Source organism: Mauremys mutica, chromosome 6 (assembly GCF_020497125.1).
Source record: "Mauremys mutica isolate MM-2020 ecotype Southern chromosome 6, ASM2049712v1, whole genome shotgun sequence".
Lineage (NCBI taxonomy): Eukaryota > Metazoa > Chordata > Testudines > Geoemydidae > Mauremys > Mauremys mutica.
The window spans coordinates 74,936,217-74,963,943 of NC_059077.1; the positions used below are offsets into that span (position 1 = coordinate 74,936,217).

The 27,727-nt window shown below is 40.5% G+C and overlaps 1 protein-coding gene and 1 long non-coding RNA gene across 6 annotated transcripts in view; one reads left to right on the forward strand and one right to left on the reverse strand.

Moving 5' to 3' along the window:
• Positions 1-435: 435 nt before the first annotated feature.
• The window catches only part of ZNF608 (zinc finger protein 608), a 106,974-nt gene continuing 79,682 nt past the window's right edge, over positions 436-27,727 (reverse strand). For 4 of the 5 annotated variants that reach the window (XM_045021823.1, XM_045021820.1, XM_045021821.1 and 1 more), the window contains 7 exons: positions 10,674-10,761; positions 7,729-10,180; positions 5,614-6,031; positions 4,898-5,070; positions 3,829-3,982; positions 2,484-2,565; positions 436-1,409 (listed from right to left, as the gene is read on the reverse strand). In XM_045021823.1, coding sequence (XP_044877758.1) covers positions 1,403-1,409; positions 2,484-2,565; positions 3,829-3,982; positions 4,898-5,070; positions 5,614-6,031; positions 7,729-10,180; positions 10,674-10,761 — 3,374 coding nt within the window. In that variant the 3' untranslated portion in view covers positions 436-1,402. Of the gene's footprint in view, positions 1,410-2,479; positions 2,566-3,828; positions 3,983-4,897; positions 5,071-5,613; positions 6,032-7,728; positions 10,181-10,673; positions 10,762-27,727 lie in introns of those variants that run through there. The other variant, XM_045021824.1, reaches the window with a different exon arrangement.
• Positions 12,785-19,861, forward strand: LOC123373066. Its single transcript, XR_006580544.1, has 3 exons — positions 12,785-12,839; positions 17,378-17,470; positions 19,412-19,861. It is a non-coding gene; the product is annotated as an uncharacterized LOC123373066 (long non-coding RNA).

Genomic DNA, 27,727 nt, shown 5'->3' on the forward strand with positions numbered 1-27,727 from the left:
CCAGGGCAAAGTTTGGCTAGTGTTTCTAGTGCACACAGGCAGTCATTTCTCAGCTGAAGGTGTTAGTAGCTTAAGAATCAGAAAGATCACTCATGGGTACTAGGGACCTGATCCAAAGCCTACTGAAGTCAATGGAAAGACCTCCTTTAACTGCAGTTTTGGCTCAGGCCCTATGTGCCCAAAAGGAAGAAAGGGGTAAGGTGAAAATGGAACAGGCTGGGCATGGAGGGTGTGGATTCATGCTTCACCTTATTCAAGGATAGCATAGCCGCCAAACTGGTGAGTACTGCCTGGGAACCAAGCCAAAAGTCCTTCTGGGGACACTAACAGCTGTATGGTGCCTCCAGAGCCTGTCAAACATACCTATTGGTAACTAGGACACAATCTCTCTCTAAGCTGGGCAGAGGAAAGCAAGGTGAGACAGACGCCAAAAAGTACAAAAACAACTTTTTTTTTTTTAATTCTGATTGCCAAATTATTTAAGGCAGGTATAAAAATGAAAGCATTCAATATACATTTTACATAAAATAAACTAGATTACAGCATAAAACAAGTAACCAGGCAATGGCATTAAAGTCTCTCTTCTAAAACTGGATAATTGTAAACATTAAAAAAAAGACTGCAGGACTATTCAAGTAATAGAACAATCACAGATGTCTTCTGGTATGCAGGCTATTGGGTTATTTGCCATTCAAGATTATCAAAAAAAGACATTTCATTATTCACAGATACTCATTATTTCCCCATTTAAAATCTATACATTATGTACAACACAGTTTTTGTGGTACTGGCAACCCCATGCCTTCCAAATGTATATTTTTCACAATACACAATTACAATGAAACAGTGAGTACAGTAACATTTTACACTGATGCATCTTAACAGGAGCCACCAAATAGACATCTAAATTGTACCAAAGTGTCATCATCACAGTTAGCCTCTCTGAGGGCTTGTGGGCAATATTAGAAGGGTATGCAAGGATCAGGCACACTGATACATCGTATTATTTATTTACAATTAAAAAGCAAAAAGAAAAGAAAAACGGCCTTTTGTGGTTAACATTTTTCTAAACATGACAAATACATTTTTCCTTTATTGTGTGGTTTGCAACTTAGCAGCAGACCCTGTGTGCGAGCCTGGTTACCGATACAAAAAAAAGTAAAGAATCTATATATATTTATATATATATATACGCGCATATATATATAGATATATAAAAAAACAGAAGTCTAATTACAGCAACATTTGTTACTCTGTGATAAAATCTGCAATTTACAAAAATGAAATGACTGGTTTTTGCCTGCCATTAAGGCATTTCAAATTAACACCATGGAACTGATGTCTGTAATAAAGCGCTTCCTCATGTGATCCAGTCACATGACAATGTACATTTCCAAACTCCTCATTCTCTAGAAAAAAAAAAAAAAAAAAAGAGGTTTTAGTATGATATCCTTTTGCAACATTTAACTATGGACTCTTGAAATGCACAAAAACTATGAAACTAAACACATCTAATTAGTATTGCCAACCCTAGCTCCCTGCACCAAATCATGAGATGTTAATAAATTGAGAGGGGGAGAGGAATAGTGTGTCTCTTCTAGTTTCTGAACCTTTAGGGTGCACTTGAGTCACGTGCTCAAGCATTTCTCTGCAACACTGAGTGCTAAAAACTTGCTTTTTATTCAAATGAAAGCTGAGATTCTCATGTAATCACTTGCCTCTGGGGGGCTGCGACTAAGAAAAACAGCATATATCATGGGACTTGTGATAAAATCATGGAAGTTGTTAATTTTACTGCATAAGATTTATTCTGGAGGTGTTGGTGGAGACTCCACTGTTAAGGCAGAGTTGAGCTTTTCTCTTAAGACAGAATTTTTATTATATATAGGATTTTCAGTTCCTTTAGAGGTTGAAAAGTAAATTCTATTTAAAAGCAAGTAAATAGTTGAAAGGCAAATACATTTGATTCCTAGATAACTTTAAAATAATATAATCTTTAATGTACCTTCTGAAAATATTTTATTTCCAATAAAAGTATCTGCAAATCAGGAAGCCAGATATACTTGTACTTATACATAACTGCAGAAGTTTACTCAACCTTAGATGGATCTACTCCAAAATTAATCCCTTACTTGCCTTTTATGAAAACATTTTGAATCCTAATTATATACTTCATAACAGATTGTTTTACTTTAATAAGTACCAAGAGTAAAGGATAGTCTCTGAAAATCTCAGACGACAGGCAGTCTATTTCATTGATTAATTATCTACATTATGATTATAATACGAGCGTCAAAGACAAGTGTCTTGTTAGGAAGAATAGAGCTATAATTAACTAAAAAACCCCTACAACCCCTCCCCTCTCAATAAAAGCTGCTGTCTATAGGGATGCAGACCTCCAGTCTTAGAAACCTATAATTTGCTTCCTCCCTCCCTATTAAGATGTCTATGTAAGTATAATTCAAGGTTTACAAGATATTTACCTTCTTTGTGCAGGAAACATACCAGATGCAGATGCCTGAGCAGCCACCTGCTGAGTGGCAACAAGGGCAGCAGAGGTCAACCCTGAAGGAAAGAAGAAACAAAAGACTGTGGATATACTTCTGGATTTTATTGTGTTCAGAGAGACAAGTATAGTCATCAGTGCAAAAACCATAAATAGCAGCCAATCACTTTTTGCAGGATGCATACATCAAATATTTCAGGCAAGAGAGGTAAGACAATTTGCCTGGTCTGATCAATGTGCTTTAATATAATGTACTGAATTCTCCTTAATAGGCATTTTACAAGAAAATATGGCATTCTATCTTATTGTATTTCTTTCCAAGCATTGCACTGCATGGTGCTAAACGGTTTGTATGAATTCCTGAATAGGAAGCTCAGTCGAAATAATGGGTACCAGGAAACAACAAGAATCAAGAGTCACAGTGAATTACAGAAACGAATACTAGCTGCTTGGAATACAATACTTCCATAGTAACTTATTTTTAAATTTCTCCCACTGAATGAGCATAATGCATCCCATAAGACGTATGCAATCACTGAATCAAATTTAGAAATATTTAAGGCTTTTGCATAGGAAAATGACTCTAAGGCACTGAGAGAACACAATAAATTAATGTCATTTTAGCTACAAACTGTCTAGTGTGAACTTCACTGCAGGGGAGGAAATCTTTTAATTCTGCTAGAACAGTGTCAGAAAAGGAAGAAAAACTGGTGTAAATCAAGAGAAAATTAATAATCTTTCATGCATCTCTTCTTGTGGTTCTTTTTCCTTGACTGCAACAATATGTGCTGTATTCACCTAAATAAAAACAGATCATGTGCTGTTTGAGAAGCTGTAGCTGTGACAATCTCAAGGTTGACTGCAGGGTCTCTGCTGTACATAAAATTGGTTCAAAATTAAGAGCTTTTCTCTTTGCCATGCTTTCTCCATTGTTTCCACAAGACTAATTATGTAAAAAAGTTTATTTTTTTTAACCTCTTTTGGGTCTTTCTAATGTTAATCAGTTAATGTCAGTTTTTATTATGGTTGAAAATACTCATGTGAACGATATCCTAGCTGACAAGTAAAATTTTAATAATTTACTGGCAATCAGTGGTGAGTTCTAAAACGGTATTACTCAAGCATGAAGCTGTAGCTATAGTGTAATTTGGTGTTACCAGCTTAGTCCTTGCTGCGTGTTTTCAAGCTTTCTCCCTAAACTATTTTTTCTGGTTTCTGTAAAACATGGGTTTCTATTAAAATAGCTTCACATCATACTTGCAACATCAATCAAACAACTTTAAAAAGACACGTTGATCCTACAGTCAGAAGCCCCAGCTCACCTTGAAATGGGTCATATTGCCCAGGTATAAGTGGGTAGCCCATTCCAACGTGTGTGTGGTGGTGTGTATGAAGGTGCCGCTGGCTAAAAGGGGAGTGACGATCTCGCTCCCTCTCTGCTTCCCGCTCACGTTCAGCTGTAGATTTTTCCACAGGCTGACAATAAAAAGATAAAAGAAATAGTATATAATATTTTTAAAATTGAGAATATCACAACCAATACACTGACTCTGGGTATTTAGCAATGGACATTTAAACATAAAATATTAGACTGATTCTCCAGTACACTGGAGTGGATTTGCTTTGCTCCCCAGAATACTTAGGTGCCCTAAAGCTGGTGTAGCCATACTCTCAGGATAAAGGGATCCTCAGGCATCACATAGCAGCCACAAACCACCTCTTCTCCCACCAAATCTGCAGGGGGGGGATGGCCTAGGCTCCCTTATGCCGGGCTGATTCCTGGCTGCTCTAACAGCCTATTTGAGCTGGTGGCAGCTGGTGTAAATCAGTCCTTGGACTTCTTTCATTTCTTTCATCAGAGAGCTATTTCAAAATTATGTTTAGGGTCAGCAACTTGCTTTCATTAATTAAAACTTTTACTGACTTATCTGAAGGCAAAGTAACACTGTTTACTCTGACATGGAAGTCTCGAAAACAAATGTTAGTAATTTGCTATTTAGAAGATAACAGCTCTGCAGCAAATATATTGAAGGGATATTATCAAATCCCATAGTTCAACTTTTTAATCTCATTATCTGTTTTCAAACAGAAGCTTCTTGGTAAACTGCAATAAAGCATACCATGTCCCGAGAGCTATCTATGAATCTGGATTTCCATATGAATCTACTACTTATATTGGGAAGTATATTAGCAAGAAACCTGTTATACTTGTCACTTCCAGTATATGCCAGGGAAGCACCCAGATTTTAAATTACTTTTGATTTAAATGCTGATATAAAAAACATCTTGAATTCATAGCTTGACTATGCACATTTTTGGATGACATTCTCTGCCCTTTCCCTACCCAACCCCGAATGTGTTGCTGTTCAGAAACAACAGATGAAGCCTTACGGCAGGGGACTTGCTGCGGTACTGGTTGGCATGTTGTTGGAGCAAATCCAGTGCTTTAGATTCAGTGGTTGATTTTGCATTGATGCTAGGGCTGGTATTGACTTTCTCCGCCTCTTCTCTCCCTGACATCTTCCCATAAACAGGATAATGAAATCCTGGCGAGAGATAGGCCCCTGCAGATAAACAATAAATGCCACGTCAAGTTACTGTTTTTACATTTGGTTATACCAATGTGGGGTGGAGAGATTCCTATACAGGGGATTACATCAAAAATGGATCACGTGACTATAAAATTTTATCTTTGTTCTTCCATTTTTTTCAGCTAATTCACCCTGATGAATGGAGGTTATAAAGAGGGTTGAGCTTACAGACATTTCAGACATTTATGGATCCTCTTAAGTGAAAAGAATAGTAACTATAATGGTTCTGACAGTAAGTGCTTAGAATATTTTTATAGGCAATAAACTATCTGTCAGTCTAACAGCAACAGCAGCCTGTCAGGGGTAGTGGAAACTGTAACTGGGAACTCTGACAGTTCATAAAAGGAACATCTTGTATTAAATCAGTTTAATCTGCAGAATTTTCCCTAGCATAAGAACAAGCAAAACAAATGTCATCCGTGAAGCTGCTAACAGCCAATATTAAAATGTAGGTTTTACTGCACTGTTAGTGTGTAAATCTTTACTAGTGTACAATGCCAGTTACAGAACACGTACCAGGATAGCTGTGCATTAGAACAGGAGAGACTGCACGGTATGCAGGATGGTTGGGATCATACATCTGTGGGTAAGGATAAGCGTGCAAGTACTGTATATATGACTGATGCTGACTCATTGGTGAGGAAACGGCCACTCTAGCACCCCGAGAGTCCTTCCAATTTACAGGAGTCTTTCGATCATCATTTTTGATCTTGCTCTCCTCCAGTGACTGGGAATCAGAACGCTTCACCTCTTTCGGTTCCTCTTTAATGCTTGTTAATGAGACAGGGAGGTTGGGTATGGAACCTTCCTTATTAGGTGTTTTTCTAGGGCTGTCTTCTTTTAGTTTTTTCTCCCGATCAAGTTCTTCTGATTTTTGCTGATCAAGGTATTTGGGCTGGTAGACATAATGATGCCATGTTCTTGAATCTGCGTCCTGATATGAGGGAGAAATACATTTTGTTCTAAATGCACATTGTGAAACAAGATAGTTATTGATATTTGTCATACTTTTGTAGATGTCTTTTTTTATAGAAGTGTTAACAATAGACACAGATTATGTATATTGTAGGACAGACATGCTTCTTATAGGTTCAATATACTTTTAAGCTCAAACTCCAGCCAACATTACAATGTAATAGCAATAAACTTCTATCATAATCTGATTGAGTTATTTCATCTTATATCCTTTCCCTGCCTTTGACTAGTTTAATCACAAATTACATATGTATTAGGTGTTAAAATTATGTGATCATACTATATATGTATTTTGATTAATGGCCATAGAGAGATTTTCCCATCTGCGAACTACAACATTGCTAATGCTATGTCAAAGGACTTTGATAACCTGGAATGATAAACCTGAAAAATGGATCTTGCTGGAAAGATGCTTTCCTTGGCCTTGATCCTGCCAACATTTGTACACTTGAGTAACTCTACATCCCACTCAACTGAGAGGGACTGTTCACATGGGTAAAGTTATAAAATCACTGTTCACAGGATTGAGGTCAGGGTTTGAGAAATGTGTGTAGAATATGTCTAACTATTATAAAACTGTTTATAAACATGTTAAAGAGTGGGTATGTGGTTTCTTTACAGGGTTACATAAAACAGCACATCTTTACTGAATAACAAAAGAACATTATTTTTTATGAGATGTACAAGGGCTAATTACTGTTATTTTACTTTAATGGTCAATGTTCACAGCATAAGAAATAGTAATAGGTAAACTGGATTAGCTTTGGTTCAGATACTCATCATAGTCCATAGAAATCTTCTCCTATCCAGACCTGAACTATCCCACTTTCCTTCTAGTTCCATGACCCTCAGCCTTACTTTGAAAGGTGGCTTATTAAGATGAATTCTGGGATTGCCAAATGCCAGAGCATGAGGATATTCAGTGTGGGAGCACTGGATCAGAGCAAAGAAAGAGTAGCATGTCTTGGCAGGGGTTTGGATTGGAAGGCTGTCTAAGATGTGGGAAGGCCAGGAGGAGCCAGAGTGGTAAAACCATCATTGACTTCAGTGGGGCCAGGATTTTACCCACTGTGTGGGCCCACAGAGGTCAGGAGCTTACTGAGGACAGATAGGGAAGGATGTCCCCCCTTCACGATTTTGAAAAGGTCACGCTGGATTAGGATAAAGAGTCGAGCAACAAAGAATCTGCTCGTCCTTCTTTAGTAAATGTCAGCTGTCATTAAAAAAACAAAACAAAACCAAAAAAAAACCCAAGCCATTTTTCAAATCTACTTTGTACTTCATTCATAGTGAAAAGTGCTTATTTCTTGAAATTTCACTCTGCTGCACTAAGCAGAATGACTAAAATTTACATTTAAGAGTTTTAATTCTACTTGGTTCTATATGAAAACATGAATTCTGTTTAATTAAGATTCAAAATTTTCTAATTAATTTCTTAAACCTGGATTCTGTCACCTCTACTCATGCTCGGTTTCCCCTCTCTCAAAAGCCCCACTGAAAGCAATAGAACTACACAAGGAATAAGGTACTACTCAACGAAAAAAAGGGTGGCAGAGTTTGGCCCTTTAGGTAAGATAGAAAAATACAACATAATCGTATCATTAAAACCTTAAAAATAATTCAAGATTATCCGTGTTCAAGTTCCAGTGGCCTCACCTGTTTAAATCTTGTGGTAGGATCTACTCCTGTCTGTTTCATTGAGTCCATAACAGATTTCATTTCCACGGCCTCCTTTATAAGCTGATGGTTTTCCATTTGTTTGGCTTTGAAGCTATCAGACTGAAGCTGCTGCTGGTGATTGGAAAGAATCTGTGATTTGCTTGTCTCTTCAGCTTTGCTGGGGACTGATGACCCTATTTTAGTGTTATTTTTGCTTGTCTCTGGAACTGAAGGAGCCTTTGAGATAGTAGCAGAGGGGATATTTTTCTGCTTGTTGTCATCCTTTCCTAGTTCCTTCAGTGAAGGTTCGCTCTTCCTTTCACAGTCTCTCCCAGTTTGTGCCATTTTCTGCTCTGCCAGTCTCTGGTCCTCATAATATTTTTCATACTGCTGCCTATAGGCAGGGTTAGAGGCCATTAAGGACTTTTGGTCCATGTAAAGCCCATAGGCATATTGTCCATAATAAAGTGACTGGGCAAGTGCAGGATGTCTCTGAGTTATTACTGACTGATGCTGAGGCTGTAAATTAGTGGAATTAGTATCATTTTTCTTGGAATCTGATGGTTCTGTCTTGTCTTTCTTTTCAGCTTCTTCCTCGGCCTCCTTTTTGATCTTCAGTCCCTGTGAGGTACTGCTGTTCCCAGCTGCAGGGGTGCTGACCTGTCCAGAGTGCATGTAACTTGGAGAATAATAAGGATCGTAGCCATGGTAATAGGGAGAATGGGACTCTTTCACTTGTGATGATTGTGCTGTGATTGAAGAATGTCCTTTTACAACACTTTCCTTATTAGAAATAATATCTGAAGGAGAGCTGGCCTTTGACCTCATGTCCTCTGACCGGCTGTCAGAACCACCATCATCCGCAGCATCAGAAATATCAGAGTAAGCTGGGCTGTTGGTTTTAGCAGCTGTACTATCTGCACCATTTTGTGTCAACACATGCAGTGGCGCCAAAGAAGATTGTCCATTCACCAAAGTGCTGCATTCCATTCTGGAGGCACTCCCTATAGAAGGGCTGGGTGCATTGTCTGTGAAAGTGTAAACCTTATCCGCTTCAGCTTTAATACTTGCCATCCTGCTCTCTTGAGACTCTGACAGTCCATTAGCTAACACTTCATTCTTGTTGAGATGGTCCTTTAAAAAATGCCCAGATAAATCTTTCCCAGACCCTTTTGAATCCTCTAGCTTTCCCAGCTTAGAATCCATTTTAGGACTTCCAGTCTCTTTGCTTTCTTTGTCCTTCAGCTTTCTCTTTTCCTTTTTCTTTTTGTCTTTGAGTGATGTGAGAGCTGGGTTTACAGTGCTTGGCTCTCCCATAATTGTGGGCTTTGGTTGAATAGGTTTTAACGGAGGGCTCTTTGGTGTAGCCTGAACAACAGTGGTTGTGAGTGAGGGCAATCCTGGTATTGTCCCTGTAGTGGTGGTTGTAAAGGCTGTAGTGGGTATAGCTATTAATTGGGGAGGAGTAGGAGCTGGAGCTGGGGCAATGGGCCTGGCTGCTTTAAGTTTTGACAGATTTTTATCCACTTTGCAGGTATTGGCTTTTTTGCCCTTGTCTTTATCTCCCACATTTTTCTTGTCTACTAATCCTTCAGCTTCCAGTTTGGGCATTTCAGAGGCCAAACTTCCATCTGCTACTGAGCAATTGTCCAGCGTGGCTGCCATATTAGAAATTACAGGAAGGCTGTTCAATTCACTGTTTGGGCCCTTCTTTTTACCAGAATTCTTGCCAGTTTTAGAACTGATGATTGAAGTTGGACCATTATTGGTCAACTCCCTTTTCCCCTTGGGTGTCCCAGGGGTATTAAGAGGGCAAGGAGATGTTGGTGCTTTTAGCTGATCAAAACTTGATATATTTGTGCTTGGCTCACTGCATTCAAGTGCCACATTACTTAATGCTTCCTCACAGTCTGAAATTTTATCTTCACTGTCAGGCTCAAACTCCAGTTTGTTTTCTGGATCTAAATGTGCATGAGCCTGATGGTAACGCAGTCCATTGATGTGCTTGTACTTTTTGTTGCAGTTGGGGTGAGGGCAATCAATCAATACTGGAGAAGAGCACCCTTGGTCCAAAAAAGTAGTCTCAAGTTTCCCCTGTGGGGTAGTTGGAGTGCTTCTAGAATTGGTGCGAATGCGCTTTCCAGATTTATTGTCCTCTGAACTGGAGTTCAAGTCTAGCTCCATTGGAGGTTTATTTTTCCTCTTATTCGTGGATGAAGGGCTGGCTTTGACATCCTCCACTGCACAATTTGGGGGTGTCCTGCGTCCGCTTGAATTAAGGCTGCCTCGCCTCCCCTTCCCATTGGCACCACCCCTGTTCTTGTTCTGCAGTCCTCTTGACTCTGTAAAGCTAACATCATTTCCAGGTGCAGCTGCAGCAGACCTTGCTCGCTTTCCTCTCCCCCGACCTCCTCGCATTTCCAGGTCACTTGTTGGCGATTCACAAAACCTAAGTTAAGAAGAGCAGATGTCAGAACAGAGACTAAAACATCACCACCAGACACCATCAGCTATTTCAACCATGAATTGATATTTCAAATATCAGAATGACAAGGCTTCATGTAACAGAATCTGCAATGCTGTTAGAGGAAGGGTGCTCTCTTTCAAATAGGTACATCATGAAAGAAAAAAAAACATTTGCTTCAGGAATATTACTGAGAAAAAAAGTATTTTTTAGTATCCAAGAAAATATTTTAAAATAAACTCAATTTCAATTTAATTCCAGAGATATTTTTTCAGTAACATAACAATTAGAAAATATAAACTGCCAGCTCAACATCTGCATTTTGCAGTGTGTAAGAAAGAATTACTCATTCCTCTTCTGAATGGTTTCAATTATATACAGTTGTTCATTATTAATCTCTGTACAGTTTCTTGCCAGAGATTTTTTTGGGGGGGAGGGGCAAGAGTAGAGAAAAAACAGTCCCAGAATAACTGCCTACCTGGGAGGGGCCCAATCATGCTTTGTACAATCCAGCAGGGTCCCAACATAAGTCTTGTTCCGCCATGTAACATTTACCACTAGGACACCTGTAGGAGGAAGAGAAACAAAATATTATCACAGTTACAACAACTTTAAAAAAAAATAAAATAAAATAAAAAAACCAACAACGAACAGAGCCCCATTCTTATTTGCTTTCAAAAGCTGTGGTCTACACTCTTCCTCTTTTCTGGTTTCAGTGACCTCAAGTTAAAACCCACAGGAAAGAGTGTGTGCGTGCGTGTGTGATCAAGATACAGCTGACAGAAGGAAATGGTTTTTGCCATGTCCTGCTGTAAAACGGCAACATTCACCTCTTAATTTTGCTATTACTGCACATAATTGCTTTCATTTGGCAGGCAGCCAGCATAAACTGAGCACGTTACCAGTGCTTAAATCAGTAGGTGACTCAGAAGAATGCGCTTTGTTTTCAACAATACTATAGTAGTGATATTATTTATTTGAAATTACCAATATCCAAATCACCACACACACGTTTTGTTAGATAGGGAAGACAAATAATAATAATAATTTTTATTATTAAAATAAATGTGCTGTTTCAATGTTAATGTCTTCATCATTTAAAGCTTTGCTTTAAAAATACTTCTGTTAAAATTTAAATAAATCTGCACAATAACTGCAGGCTTAAAATTTTGTTTTATCTGAAAAATCAATGTATTATTAAGTATGCACTGTAGGGGCTTCTTTTAAAAAAAATTAATGGAGGGTGTCATTCAAACCCATTCAGATTTCTCTCAAACACTTTTTCACAGAGAGACAATTTATAATCATGTTGTGGACTAGTCAACATAACTACCCCTTTAATTCATTAGATACTGTAGATAAACAGAAGGCAATATTCTGAATCAGTTATCATTTCTCTTTAGAATGCATGCTGAAAAGATTAATTTCACCTAGGCAGAAGAGGCATGGTGCAAAAATGTTAGCAGATTCACAGAAATTCATTCTAAAGAACTAAATATTTAACTAAAACTACACACACGAATCTTATGGTTTGTATTTCTCTACACTCTCCTTGTTCTAGCTAGCGCTAGCTTTCCTACAATGGAAATAATAATGGCACTGTGCCAAATATGTTTCTAGCCTGTCTGCTTGCTTTGTGTTACCAGAGTGATTTCTAATTTTACACTAAAACTATCTCACTCTGCAGCACCAATGTAAAGTAAACATGTAACCCCCAGCTTATTTCCTTAGGGCCCTTTTAACAGCAGGAAAGTATTTGAAGTGCTGTTAGCTAAAGTACAAGGGAAGAAGGGATTTCCTTGAAAATTCTCAATAGCAGATTTGAAAATTGCTCCCCATATGGTTTTAAGTTGCTATTATTATAACTTGACAGTAGAATACCATATATTGTGGTAACATGGTCTAAAGACAAAAAATAAATCAGTCTTCAACCAAGGTTAAAAACAGGCCCCCGGAATATAAAAGATCAGGCTAAAATTCCTATTTAGACAATCAGTTAAATAATTTTTTTTTATCATCTATGCTTTGATACTAACAAAATGGAATAGCTGGGGACATATATTTTATCCCGACCCCCTTAAAATAGAAAAGAAACAAACACTTGACAAAGCTATTGGGGGGTGGGGAAGTGATGTTTTTCTCATCATTTGCTCTCTAGGGCATCGTGTGTGGTGTCAGAGACCTTTCCAGCTGCTTAAAATTCTTCAGCATGTCAGCTATATTTACAGCACCGGAATATATTTGTATTGCCAGAAGGTTACTGCATTTTAGCTTTAGATGCAATAGGCTGAATCACTGTGTTTCAAAGTCTCTGATGTAGCACAAATGTATAATTAAAATAGCTTGAAAGGAAACATGAAAGAAACAACAAACCCTCCATTCTTAGAGTAATAAAATTAAAACCAGGAAAAGTCTGCACAGACACTTAACATTTGTCTGCAGTGAAAGGCTTTTGTTATTGCATTCCCCTAAGGGTTTCACGTTTCCAGCAAAAGCAGGCTTTGGATTGGCCAGCTCCTGCTGCGAACATTACTATCTGATTGGCTGGGATGAACACTGCAGCACAGACCGCAAAAAGCAAGTGTCTCAGATAAATGAGCTTCAAAGGGGAAAAATGATGCATCACCACAGAACAGAGCAGTGAGTAAGTGAGAGGGTGACTGAGTGAGTGAGAGCGACTGTATATGCAGAAACTGTTTTATCGGGCAGGAATAATCCCAACAATGAGAGAGGCTCGCCTAATGCTTCTTGACTCTGTAAATCAAACACTGGTTTGTTTGCACTAACTAGGCTTGTCAATGTGACGAAAGGTTACTGTCTGCTAAACTGCATTGTGTTTATACACTGAGACTCATGTCACTGAACTGTTTAAGATAGCATTCAAACCTATTCAAAACTGTAAGAACTGAATTTGCTCACAGGAAAACAGGATTAAGAAAAGGTTTATTTAAAAAAGAAGTAATTAATCATTAATCATCTGTGGCGCTGTTTAAGGCAGGGTAAGATTCTATAAATAATAGCCTAAATGAAGCTGATACCTCCAAATAGTAAACCATTCCAATCTGGTATCATTTATAGAAGCTTTAGTTGAGTGGTCAATAAAACCAGAGTAGTAGTGTACTGTGACTGATAAAAACAAATAAATGAAGTAGTTTCATCTTCAAGAAGGGGGGGGGGGGAGAGTAGTTCTACCCTTTGAGAAATCTCATCCATCTACAATGGTCCTCTGCATGGGAGCTTTATAGTTGCAGACTGATATTCCTCTATAAAAATATCTATTCATAACTGTATGTCTGTAAAAACAGACCAAACATATCCAGAGTTGCTTGCATATAAATCCCTGTGTGGGTTGCTCTCATATAGGGAAGTGTACATTCAGACCACATATGCCACTAGAGCCAAATGAGAATAGCAAGTTTTGGCTTTGGGAAAATAAATGGTATAGCATTTTACTCAAGTGCTGAAATCACTTAATGTTTTGTGATCCCTGGACCTACTCAAGTGAATGGGCAAAAACTTAAAAGAAGGAAGAAAGTGCCAGTGAAGACACATGATGAAAATTAATGATTTTCACTGGAAATTTGGTTTCTGCAAACTAGAAGCTCCAAACTAAATGTCAACTCTAAATTTCTGAACCATGGGGATACATTAAAATACTATTTCAGTGGTAATGTTAATGCTTTCATCTAATTTTGTTCTAATGACCATAACCGTGAGAGTGGAAATCATAGATCTTTCCCATCTTTAAAATTCTATTATGCTATCTAGCCCATCTCTCTCTGCTACTACAGAATTGTTCCCTAAAGTACATTTTCAGTATGTTGTCCAGTCTTGTTCTAAATGTACAAAGCAACTGGGCTTCTACGTCTTCTCTTGGGAGATTATGCCAAAGCATTAGAACTCTCTCTGTATTTTCCTCATATTCTGTCTAAATTTAACCTTAGTTAAATTCATTTTGTTACTTCTTGGTAAAACCACATGGATCATCCTAAATGATTCTTCTTCCTCTTTTATCAGAGGGGTAGCCATGTTAGTCTGGATCTGTAAAAAGCAACAAAGAGTCCTGTGGCAATCTGTTACTCTTTAAGGTGCCACAGGACTCTTTGTTGCTTTTCTCCCTCTTTGGTGTTTATATACTTGTATACCATTATATTTCCCTGTACTTAATAATGTTAAATATATGTAGTTTTTATATTGTGTATATATAGAGTATATGTATGTTACATTTAAAAAAAAAAGAAAAAGCACAGAGACAGGCATCAGAAGTAGGCACAAGCACAGAATAATTGAAATCAATAAGTAATTCAATAATTCTTAGAAGACATTCAAATGACCTTCCAGTATAAGAAAGTCAATACTGTATATTTAAAATAATAATGTGTCAAGCAAATAGGAGTAAGTTCTTTCCTTATAAATCAGTTCTACTAACATCCTACTCATTTTTGTTGGTCATTTCTAAGGCATCAATCCTTAATTTAAGCATGTGTATAGTCCCACTTCAATGGGACTGCTCACATGCTTAACTTAACGATGTGCTTATGTTTTTTTGCTGGAATTGGGTTTAAACTTCCTTTTAATTTGCCAATATCTTTTTGGTAACAACATGCCCAGAATAAAACAGAATGATCTAGGTCACCTCAGAGACACATCTGTAGAAAGGAAACCTTCGCTCTCTAAGAAAAGTATGGAAGAGGATGAATTCTCATTCCTTCATGTACAGAATACAGAATCTCTTTAGCCACAGGGAAGTCCTCTAAGAATGTGCAGTGAAGGAAGCACTTTTAATCAACTAAAATTATAACAGACATGGTTTGAGTGAACAGAAGCAACATGGGATTTTAGGAATGCCTCATAAGGAGACATACAACTGGAAGGCCCACTGCAGCAAAGCTCTGGAAGATGAAAATGGATGTGATCAAAACACTGGATAGCTAGAAAAAAAATGACTTGTTGAATCTAGTTAAGATGTAGTATAATTGGCTCCTTTAGTCCAAATCTTTATCCTGGCACACAACTCAAGTAACAGAGCTACATAACTGGGAATTCACTGGGGACTGAGGGGGAAGGGATCTTCTTGCCAGGTTTCAGAAGCTTTACATGGCCAGTAACCTCTAATCTTGCTGTATCTGAATCCACATGGAGTGTACCTGCAGATCCACTGGCCCTTCCTTTACCTCACCCACAAAACTCCCCTGTATGCTGAGAGCCCATGTGCTGTAGTGGTTACAGACTCTTGTGTGGTTCTTCACATCCTGACAGATGCTTCTTCCTGTTCAGAAGAATCTCAATTGACCGAGATGAAAAAAATGTCTGTGTGCACATCTCATGAGCCATAGCACTACTACAAATTATGCTACTCTGTGAATGCTTTCGCTAGGTATTATCAGAGAAATGGTTTGGGAATTGTGGATGGAAAGCTAGTGAAGACAAACTCTTAGAGGTGTGGCCTTACGTGTGTGCCAAGGTATAGGAAACAGCTGTAAAAAAATGGTTACCTACCTTTCCATCATTGTTGTTCTTCAAGATGTGTTGCACATGTCCATTTCACTGTAGGTATGTGCATGCCTCGTGCACAGTTGTCAGAGATTTATCCCCCAGCAGTAACTGTCGAGACAGCATGAGTGCCGTCTGGTGCCTTGCACCATTGCAAGCAGATATAAAGGGCCCTGCTGCCCCTGAACCCACTCAGTTCCTTCCTACCAGAAAGACTCCAAAAGAGAGGGGAAGGAGGACAGGTTGTGGAATGGACACATGCAACACATCTTTTAAGAACCAGTTACAGAAAGGTAGGTAACTGTTTATAGTTCTTTGAGTGATAAGCACATGTTCACTCCACTGTAGATGACTCACAAGCAGTTCGAACTGGAGATGGGTGTGAAGTCTATTTGAACAGTGATTGCAGCACCACCTGTCCAAATCTGGCATCATCTCTAGATTAATGTGAGATGTCATAGTGAAAGGCAAATGTATGGACTAATGACCAGGTTACCACCCAACAAATGTCCAGGATGGGTACACCAGCCAGAAAGACTATGGAAGTTGCCTATGACCTGACTGAGTGAGCCACCAGTTTGGCTGATATTGCACCTCAGGGTAATCAGTATCTTAAATGCATACAGCTGGAAATCCAGGAAGAGATCCTAGAGTGGATACTGCATGGCCCTTTACTCTTCTGAAACAGCAACAAACAGCTGAGACAAAGACTTAAAAGGCCTAATCCGATCCAAGTAAAAAAAACAAGGTTCTTCTAACATATGAAGCATGGAACTTTTCTTTATTCAAATGAAGCTTTGGAAAGAAAGTCAGTAAATAAACTGCTTGATTAATGTGAAAATTGGAAATCATTTAATTTTGGGTGAGGTCAAAGGAAAATGGTGTCCCTAAAGAAAATTGTATAAGGAGGCTCCTGTACTCTCCTAACCGAGGTTATAGCAACCAAGAAAGCCACCTTCATAGACAGGTGCAACAGAGAACAAGTCACTAGTGGCTCAAAGCGTGAACCCGTCAACCTTCGTAGAACTAAATTTAAACTCTACTGTAGAGGGTATAATCTGAGCAAACATTTTAGAAATCTGAGGGACATTGGGGGGGGGGGGGGTTTGAAAAAATTGATCAGTTATACACCGGAGGGTAGAAGGTTGAGTTAGTTCCATTAGAGTCCATTTGGTGGCTAAATGCTAACCCTTGTTTGAGAAACAAAAAGTAGTCCAAGATATAGCAAACTGGAGCCTGAGCTGAAGGGATGCCTCTTAAAAAGGAACAAATGGACAATCTCTTCCATTTAGCAAGATAAGTAGACCCAGCTGAAAGCGTCCTATTATTTAGAAGAACTTTCTGCATCCCCTTAGAGAAAAACTCATTCTGAGGTTGTCAGCCGTGAAACTTCCACACTGTCAGGAGGAGGTCCTGAATTTGGAATGAAGGAGACAGCTGTGGAGCTCTGGTGGATAGGGCTAGTAGAGTTGAAAACTAATGCTGATGGGGCCATGCTGGGACTATTAGAATAAGGTAAACAGAATATTTCTTGACTTTGGACATGACTTTGGGAAGCAGTGGAACTGGAGAGAAAGCATACAGCAGACCTTTTGACCAGGGTAGGAGGAAAGCATCTGTCAGTGAACCTGGGCTGTGATCCCCTTGCGAACAAAAAATAACATTTTTGTTTGCTATTGTTGCAAACAGGTCCACTTGGGAAGTTCCTCACCACTGAAAAATGGATGTGAACACATCTGGATGAAGAGACCACTTGTGGTGACCTGTGAATGACCTGATCAGGTGGTCTATTTTGTCTACAAATTTTGCCCCTTGATATGCGGAAAGAACTCCACACAAGTTAAACAGATGGCCCAAAGGTCCCTTGATATTCATATGAAGACAGATCCTGTGTGGAGGCGACCAAAGGCCATGAGTCTGAAGGGAGCCCCCCAACCTAGATCTGATGCATCTGTGACTAGAATGAGTGACTGTTCTTAAGGGTAAAAGGTATCTCCCTCACAAAAATGTGCAGGTTCTAACCACCAGTCCTGGGAGGATAAGACCCGCGCAGGTACTTAAACCACCATATCCATATGATGATGGGCCTGTGACTACACCAAGGCCAGCCAACCAGGTCGTTCTCTGGGTTGTAGCCTAGCATGCTACACCACACAAGTGCATGCCGCTACCATGTGTCCTAGAATTTTGAGACAATTCCAAACTAAAGTGACAGGGTGCACTTTTAGTTCTACAGCAGTGACCTGCATTGCTTGGAACCTCTGTTCTGGCAGCAAAGCCCCAGCCTTTGTAGAGTCCAGAGCTGCCCTAATAAATTCTATTCTTTGAAAGGCATGAGGATAGATTTCTTTGTATTGATTAGGAGCCCCCACAGAGTGTCAAAAGTGGACTGAATAGTGGCTAGGGTTGAAAACTACCGGAGACCTGGCTCAGCCTCTTAGTAGCCAGTCATCCAAGTAGGGGAACACATGGACACCCAACTTTTGCAGGAATGCCACTACTACAGCCATGCATTTTGTGAATAGGCTAGGGCAGGAATCGGCAACCTTTGGCATGCGGCCCATCAGGGAAATCCGCTGGCGGGCTGGGACGGTTTGTTTACCTGCAGCGTGCACAGGTTTGGCCAATCGCAGCTCCCATTGGCCATAGTTTGCCGTTCCAGGCCAATGGGGGCTGTGGGAAGCGGCGTGGGCCAAAGGATGTGTTGGCCGCCGCTTCCCGCTGAAAGGCAATATTGCAGATTGGTTGTGGAATCTGTTGATCACAAATCTGAGAAACTTTCTGTCAATCTCCATGTGAGAAGAAGCATCCCTTTAAGTTAAGAGCAATGTACCAGTCCCCAGGATCTAAGGAAAGGGTAATAGACACTAGAGCAGGGGTAGGCAACCTATGGCACATGTGCCAAAGGCAGCATGCAAGCTGATTTTCAGTGGCACTCACACTGCCTGGGTCCTGGCAACCAGTCCGGGGGGTGGGGGGGGGGGGTGGGAGGGGGCTCTGCATTTTAATTTAATTTTAAATGAAGCTTCTTAAACATTTAAAAAACCTTATTTACTTTACATACAACAATAGTTTAGTTATATATTATAGACCTATAGAAAAAGACCTTCTAAAAATGTTAAAATGTATTACTGGCACACAAAAGCTTAAATTAGAGTGAAAAAATGAAGACTCAGCACACCACTTCTGAAAGGTTGCTGACCTCTGCACTAGAGTAATCATACAGCCTTTTGTTTTCCTTGTTTAGCTGCCTTAGATCTAAAATAGGCCTTAGAGCGCTCCTCCCCTCTCCCCCCCCACACACGCTTTGCCTTCAGAATTAGGAAGTAATGGGAATAAAATCCCTTCTATTGAATGACATGGGAGCTTCTTGTATGGCCCCCATGAGGAGGCGAGACTGGACCTCCTGATGTAGGATGCTTTCATGAGAGTGATCCCTGAAGACAGGGAAGGAGGTAGAAAGGGGGGACAGAAGGGTGTATTCCAGTTCCACCGTGCTTAAGACTTACTGACCCGTGGCAATGTGGGTCAGAACAATTAGGAAGTGAGATAGACAATTGGCAAAAATTGGGGTGGTAAGAGATGGTTCTCTGGTGAGTGGTAGACTGCTCTCAATCAACAGGTCAAAATGCTTGTTTAGAGAGGACCCAGCTTGCCTAGAAGAACTGGTAGCTGCAGAAGAGGAGGATGCCTCTTGTAACTTCTGCTCCTTTTTTTGAACAGGTCTTGGGAATGCGGCATGAAGGACTGAAACCATTGGGACTGCTGTGAGAGGAACAGCTTTCTTTTTGTCGCTGGTGTATAGATCTCCAGAGACTTAAGGGTCTCCCTTGAATCCTTAAGACTATGAAGCCTCTCGTTGGTCTTATTGGAAAAGAGAAAGGGACCTTCAAATGGGAGGGCTTGGATGGTTTGTTGCTCCTGTGGGGGAAGACCTGATGATTGCAGCCAAGATGAACATCACATAATGATGGAGAAAGCCATAGCTCGAGCCACAGAGTCCGCTGCATCCAGACTTGCTTGCAATGATGTTTTGGAAATTAATTTCCCCATCTCCCGCATAGCACTGAACTCCTGCTTTGCCTCATCGAGGCCTCCTTGTCTTTGAACTTCACGATACTATCCCACAAGCTGAAATCGTAGAGACCCAGCAGAGCCTCTGGGTTCATGATCCTCAACTATAAAATTCCTCTGGAATAAAGCTTTCCGCTTTATCAAATGGGTCTCCCTTGTTTGTTTACACAGACCATTGCTGCCATTGTCTATGAATACCAACAAATTTTGCCCCTTGATATGCAGAAGGAACTCCACCCAAGCTAAACAGATGGTTCAGTGCTCCCTTGATATTTATATGGAGACAGAGATCCTGAGGCAACCAAGGTCTAGCTTTTTTGCTTCTTTTCTTTTCAGGGTAGAGGCCTGATATCTCCACCTCTCTTTCTGTTAGCAGCAGCAACTACCAGGGACCCTGGATGACGTTGGTTATAGAAGTGCTCAAATCCCTTTTCCATCCTTTTAGCAGTGGGAGGCAGGGAAGATGGGGGTGGGGGATAGCTCAGTGGTTTGAACATTGGCCTGCTAAACCTAGGGTTGTGAGTTCAATCCTTGAGGGGGCCACATACAGACCTGGGGCAAAAATCAGTACTTGGTCCTGCTAGTGAAGGCAGGGGGCTAGACTCAATGACCTTTCAAGATCCCTTCCAGTTCTAGGAGATTGGTATATTTCCAATTTTTGGGGGGGGGTTCACCATAAAACCTTGAGAGGTTCCAGCTTAGCCTCATTAATAGGGATGGCTACCCTAAACAGTCCTGCAGAGGCTAAACTGTCCATGGGACTGAATGACCTTTGCTGCACCTCATATGGGTGGAAATACAGAGCAGCAGCCACTTCCTCAACAAGTCTTGATGAGCTCTGAAATCATTAGGAGGAGGAAAAGCAGACTCAGTCACTACCACCTCATCAGGCCGTGAAAAAGAAGAGGTTAAGGGTTGTTGAAGAGGTCCCTACTTCAGTTCCTCCACAGGAGCATCCCGAGAACACGGTTCCCACTGTCCGACACCAGTCCCGGGGGAAGGAAGATGGTGACCTTGCTGCAGATGATCCCTGCGTCTAGCCAATATTGAAGGGTGGAAAGGGAGCAGAGAGGGTCTAGAACAGAGGTGGGGAAACTACGGCCCACGGAACCATCTTGCCTGGCCCTGGAGCGCCTGGGCCGGGGAGGCTACCCTTAGCCCCTCCCCTGCTATCCCCCTTCCCCTGCAGCCTCAGGTTGCTGTGCCACCAGTGCTCTGGGCAGCAGGGCTGTGAGCTCGTGCCGGGCAGCCGGGCTGCGAGAGTTGCTGGAAGTAGTGTATTAAATTGCTCCCCGTAGGAATGTGCTACTTACGGAGCACCAGGACTGGCAGCCGTAAGTAGTACATTCCTATGGGGATCAATTTAATACACTACACTTGGGTAGGGAAGGCCATGCCTCCCCAAAAATCCTGGCCCCTGCCCCTTATCTGCCCCCTCCCACTTCCCGCTCCGACTGCCCCCCTCAGAACCCCTGAACCATCCAACCACCCTGGCTCCTTGTCTTGTCTGCCCCCTCCTGGGACCCCCCACTCCTAACCGCCCTCCCAGGACCCCATTCCCTATCCAACCCCCCTGCTCCCTGTCCCCTGACTGCCCCAACCCCTATCCACACCCCTGCTCCCGACAGGCCCCCTGGGACTCCCATGCCTATCCAACTGCCCAACTGCCCCCCCCCGAAACCTCCTGCCCCTTATCCAAACCACCCCTGCTCCCCACCCCCTTACCATGCCACTCAGAGCACCAGGACTGGCAGCCGTAAGTAAGAAGCACATTCCTACGGGCAGCAATTTAATACACTACACCAGCCCTCCATACAGTTTCAGAACCCTGATGTGGCCCTCAGGTCAAAAAGTTTGCCCACCTCTACTCTAGAATGTGGATGGAAGCCCAAAGGGGACCAAAAGAGCCACTGATACAGAGGCAGGACCCAGCTACGTGCAAGCCATTGGCCCATACAGTGCCAAGGCTGGTACCACAATGGGCAGGCACCCTACTGGGGCTGCTGGGTATGCTCAGGTCGAGACTCATATGACCTGACCTTAGAGTCTGATAAGGAGTCCGCTTTCTCAGATCTCAGTGGAGCTGACCCCATCAGTACCGGGGAGACCAGCTCTGAGGCTGGAGATGGGGATACGAACAAAATCATTGCTGGCTTCCCTCTAAATGGACTCCTACGTAGAGGAGCTACTACTGTAGAAGCCACTGGTACCAAACAGTGCTCTGGGGCTGGAGCTGGGACTGCAGAAGCATAGGCTTCCAATCCCAGTAACGGGTGAGATTCCTGAACAGCAGGGGAAGCTGGCATTGACGGGTTACGCAACTCTCTAGCTACCACAAAAGTCTTAGGTGTAGACGGCACCGGAAAGGGCTCCTAAGTCTGCAGTTCTGAAAGATATGCCAGTCCTTTCGGGATTGATCTCAATGGACAATTATGGTGCTCCAGATTCAGCAATCCCTCCTGGCTTATGGACTGTGTCAGGGGGTGACTCTTCTTTGAGCGCACCTCTGAATCCTTGCCTCCGCTTAGTGCCTTCACTGTAGAGTTTGAAGGCTGCGGTACAGAGTCTTTGGGAGATGTATATGTCTTTTCTTAGGTACCGGCACAAGGATCTGCCTGTGGACTCAGAAAAGGGGGAGCACTCCTACTGATTCAGATGTTCTCAGTATCCATTCTGAACAGGAAGGTTCTGGCATCAGGTGAAGTGCAGACTTCAATAGCAAGTACTTGAGTCTGGCAGCCCTGTCCTTTTTTTATTGGGGTTTGAACCCCCTAAAAATGTGACATTTGTCACTCACATGTGCCTAGGGTGACCAGATGTCCCGATTTTATAGGGAAAGTCCCGATTTTTGGGTCTTTTTTTAAATATAGGCTTCTATTCCCCCCCTCGGTCCAGATTTTTCACACTTGCTGTCTGGTCACCCTACATACCGGTATGCCTCTCACAGACACTCAAGGCAGCTGGGGTGTGGGTCGCTCACTGGCATAAATTTATTACATGACTGACAGGCCTTGAAGCCAGGAGAATAAGGTATTAGTCTGGTACAGAGCCCAGTATCCAACCAGGAACCCCACTCTAGAAAATTACTACTCTAAACTTATTCTTATCTCTAAATATAGACAAACACACTACACTAGACTACATACTATAAACAGTACAAGAGGAAAGCTTTATAGACACAAAGGTCAGTGCTCCAACAATCATCACTGGCAGTAGGTAGGAACTGAGGTGGGTCAGGAGCAGCATGGCCCTTCATACCTGGGCACTCATACTACCCCATCAGGTACTGCTTAGGGGAAAATGTCTGATAAATGTGCACAAGGCAGGTGAGCACACCTTCAGTGGAATGGACGTGCAATCACTCAAAGAAGAGGGATTATTTTTTCTATTCATTATACTACCCCTCTTCAGCCCATTTCTTTAGCATTATTTCAACAGGAGGCACAACAGGAAAATATTTTGAGGAAACCAAGGGTACCATGCTATCTGCACATTGTTATTCCTTCCATGGGAAGGACAAAACTGCTCGAAAATATCAAGGGAAAATTAGTGCTCTATTCAAGGAGGGAGAAAAACTCAGACATTTATAGTGCAATTTTATCACAAAATATTTAGATTATAAATAGATTATTCTCTCTTCAGGGAACTTGTCCTTTAAAAGTACTTAGTTGTAAAGTGCCTAGCACATTTTTGATGCAGTCGTACCAAAAATAATAATAAATATGATTAGGTTAAATAAAAATACCCCTTCCAACCTAGTGTAGGTGGACTACTAATTCCATGTTGGTTTAAGTATTAGGGTTTGAGCACAGTTTATAAAGGTATGTATGTAATAGCAAACAACATAACCCCAAAATAGGAGCATACATTCCCTTTACAATTTGGATATATTATTCTATTTTCAAGGTAACAAAGGCATTCACAATTAGGATACTTCTGTAACAAGCAATATGCTGGACACCAAGCAGTGTCAAGCACACAGAAATCAAAATAGCCAAGTGTAAGGAACAATCTTTTTCAATATTTCAGACGTTGACACTCCTGCTGCTGTAGATTTCTTTTTTTATTGCAAAGTGGACACAAATAACCAGTTCTCCAAGAAAGAAAGAAAGTATTACACCTTTAGATTCTCAAAAACAATCCAATAGAATGAGACAGGATCATGTTACCTAAGCTGGTCAATATTTTTTTGCGCCAACATCCATTGAGCAGTTAGTCAATAGCTCAGACAAGGTCTTACAAATAGGCCTTAATGTAAGTGTAAGAGATGCCAAAGAATAGTTAGGGGCTCTCCCAAAGACCAATGAAGTCTATGGAAACCTTTTCATTGATTTCAGGGGGCTCTGGATCAGGCCCTTAGCAGTGGCACAAGATCCTATATGAGAGACATTTATTCTTATTTCAAATTTGTTGCATCATTCTGAGGGCTTTTCATTGCTCTTCAGCTTCACAGCCACATTATAGGAAGTGATACTTATGGCAAAAATAAAGCTAAACCAGCTGTGAAAACAGAATATCCATAAATATCCCCAAGGACACAACAAGGTGTTCCCAACAATATTTTGGGATAATATTACACAATTTAGTGCATATGAAGGGTAGAAACTGTAAGCATGTACTGGAGTTTTGTCATTGTAAAGTATGACGTGAAAAGTTAAAATGTAAAATACAGTCACTTCATCAGCAAGTATAAGGAAGAAGTATTTTGTATGTTTTCATGATGTGGTGAACCCACTTTTATTTTCCTTCCTTCTTTTCACTCGTTGGATACCAAATAGCAGGCCTGAAATTCATTGGCTACTGAATATAAATCTAGATAATAAGGTATGTAACACAATTTTGGTGGGGGAAAAGTCTATATTATTTCAGCAGTGATTTAAAAACAAAAATCAGTCAAAGTAAATATCATAGCAGTGCTATATATGCTAAGCATTACAATACATATAACACTAAATTCTCTTAGTGTTAACTACACTGTATACAACTTAGGAGACCGGTTGTGACATTAGTAAAAGAGAGAAAGCATAAATACTGTCTCCACTGTTCCACACAAGGATCTCAACTGAGCATTGGGGATCGCCAAGGTAATGGTGGCAGGAAGGAGGGAGTAATTCTTCTCCCCCAGACTGTAGATTAGGAATGGGGCCACCTCAAGCCTAATACTCTGAGTAGCTTCAGAAACCCATGCAGTCACCCCAACAGCCCTGCAGCGGAAAGGACTAGACCAGGGGTAGGCAACCTATGGCACGCGTGCCGAAGGCAGCACACGAGCTGATTTTTAGTGGCACTCACACTGCCCGGGGCCTGGCCACTGGTCCAAGGGGGGGCTCTGCATTTTAATTTAATTTTAAATGAAGCTTCTGAAACATTTTTAAAACCTTATTTACTTTACATACAACAATAGTTTAATTATATATTATAGACTTATAGAAAGAGACCTTCTAAAACGTTAAAATGTATTACTCGCACGCAAAACCTTAAATTAGAGTGAATAAACGATGACTCGGCACACCACTTCTGAAGGGTTGCCGACCCCTGGACAAGACAATATATGTAAGGTTACGATAATACATTATTTGCTTTCATAGTTCTGTTAATAAATCATAATAAACTTAAGCCAAGATTTGTTGATGACAGTGCTCAAAACTTTGAAAATGAGGTCATTTATTTAGTCAGAGTTAACAATTTAGGAGCCTAACTTTAGGCCCGAATTATTGAAAATCACAACTTTATAAAATATGTCATACTTTCAAAGCACTGCACAAGTAGCCACTAAATCAATTATAATAGGAGAGCAATAAATGCTCACCGGGGATATAGATCACAGCAACCACCAGAGAAATGCTAGTTTACTTATGAGATCAACTCTAACCTATCTTCCTAAATAACTCAAGGGCTAGATTATAGGGCCAAATTCTCTGCTGGTGTGAATGGGTGCAGCATTGATTCCACTAGTGCTGTTTCCATTTACTTCAGCAGAGAATTTGGCCAGTAAAATGAAGTCATGAGGTTTACACAAAGATCTTTTGAATATCTTCCAGATGATTTTCCAAAGGTGAGAACCATTTTTTTCAATCAAATGCCTAAATATGGGTTAAGTGGAGTTCTACTTGCTTAAAATATCTATCTGAATGATAGTCAAGCCTAATTCCCTTGGCAAGCTGGTGTACTATGGAGACTTTTCCACTTTCAGACAGTTTTTGCTCACTCGAAGCCGCAGAAAAAAACCTCCCAGACAGTAAGTACTGCACTTCTTTTTTTGTCATTGTGTTCCAAACAAAGTCAAATTGGAGTGACTTTTATACCAAAGCTTTTCTGATTTAGCAGCTCTTGAATGTCGAGAGACCAATTGTTGGACTTCCAAATGGCATATCACCACATTGTCACTTGACACGCACACACAATCATACAAAATCAATTCTGAATATCTTCACTATTGGTGAATTTGTAAATTTGTACACAAATCCAATTCAGATTGGTATTTGGCCCCTCTCTGATGAATATACATAACACAGATACACCTAAGATTGCCCAAATTATGACAAACTGTCAGCCATGAAATAAATTGTTGCCCAAGGATTAAACTAGCTTTATTCTACACTTGTGACCATCAAGTAAGTTCCGCTCATACCTATTTGACATAATTGTCCACAGTAACTAAAGTATTTCAAGTGTCAAAAAGTATGGGAAGGAAAGGAGAAGAAAAAGCCATAATTTAGGAGACTAAGACTCATATATGGTCTGAACATTTTATTGTCACTCATTTTGGAGGACCAATATAACTCCTGTGTTCCATAACAGTCAACCCAGACTGGTATAAAAAATTTTATACCACAGCATCATCCATCATATAACCTCCATCTATCCATCCATGTACAACAAAAACAAAAACCCTTAAACATTTTCATATTATACTTTCAAAGCTAATTGTACACTTTTTTTCCTGTTCCATGACTTCCAAGTATTTTTTCCAATAGCCTAAAAGCCACAGGAAATGCTTATAAATCTACACTGAAGAGTGAATTTGTCTTATAGTGATCCAGAAACTCTATATTTTTCACTAGTTTTATCATGTAATACACGTAACACCACTTAAGAATCTCACCAGCTACAGCAGGTACTTATGTTGCAGAAACCAAGTTCAACAAGTTTGGAACTGTAACGATTATCAGGTGACAGAAAATGCAAGATGAGGGATTTTTATTTATTTATTTTCCCCCCCAGAGAGCCCTACTGCTGGGTTCAATGTTTGAAGAGTCACTTTACTCACATCCTGTAATCAAACCATCTGGAACACAGATCTGTGATTAGTCACCCTGAACATTGGGCTTTATCTGAACAAATGTACAGCAATGGAGCAGAGGAGATAGGGCAGCATTAACAAAGAGAACCGTAATGAAACACTTTATGCCTTAGTGTGCTGCTGCTACAGTCATAAACCTTTGAAACACATCACTCTAGTGTTAATGTACTACTTTATGAAAGCACAGTGATCTTAAAGATTAAATGTCTGAAGAAGGACTAAACATTTCTGGTTTAGATAGTGTTGCCCTGTCGATGGCTAGGGTAGGTTAGCATTATTCTATCCACGTTAATTTATAGCCTCATCAACAAGGTACCAGACAATTCATTTTCATGTGATTTCCAGTAGGTTTTGAATAATGTCAGTTTACATTTGCCAGGTGTTTAATCCAAATACTGTGCCTTTATTTCTCCCTTAACTATGAAGTCCTCACCACAAGTTACTTAAAACAACAAGCATCTTGACTTGAAATGATTTGTTATTCATTTGGCTAGTTGAAACATTTACACAACAAAGATTATTTCTTGTAGCTATTGTTTCTGGCCATCAAGAAGACAACCTTTTTATCCCATGTAAAAAAACTCACAAAAACCTAAAGGTTTCTCCCAAAGCGCACAGAACAAGCATTGAAAACCATAACTGAAGAAAGCCCGTTTCCCCAT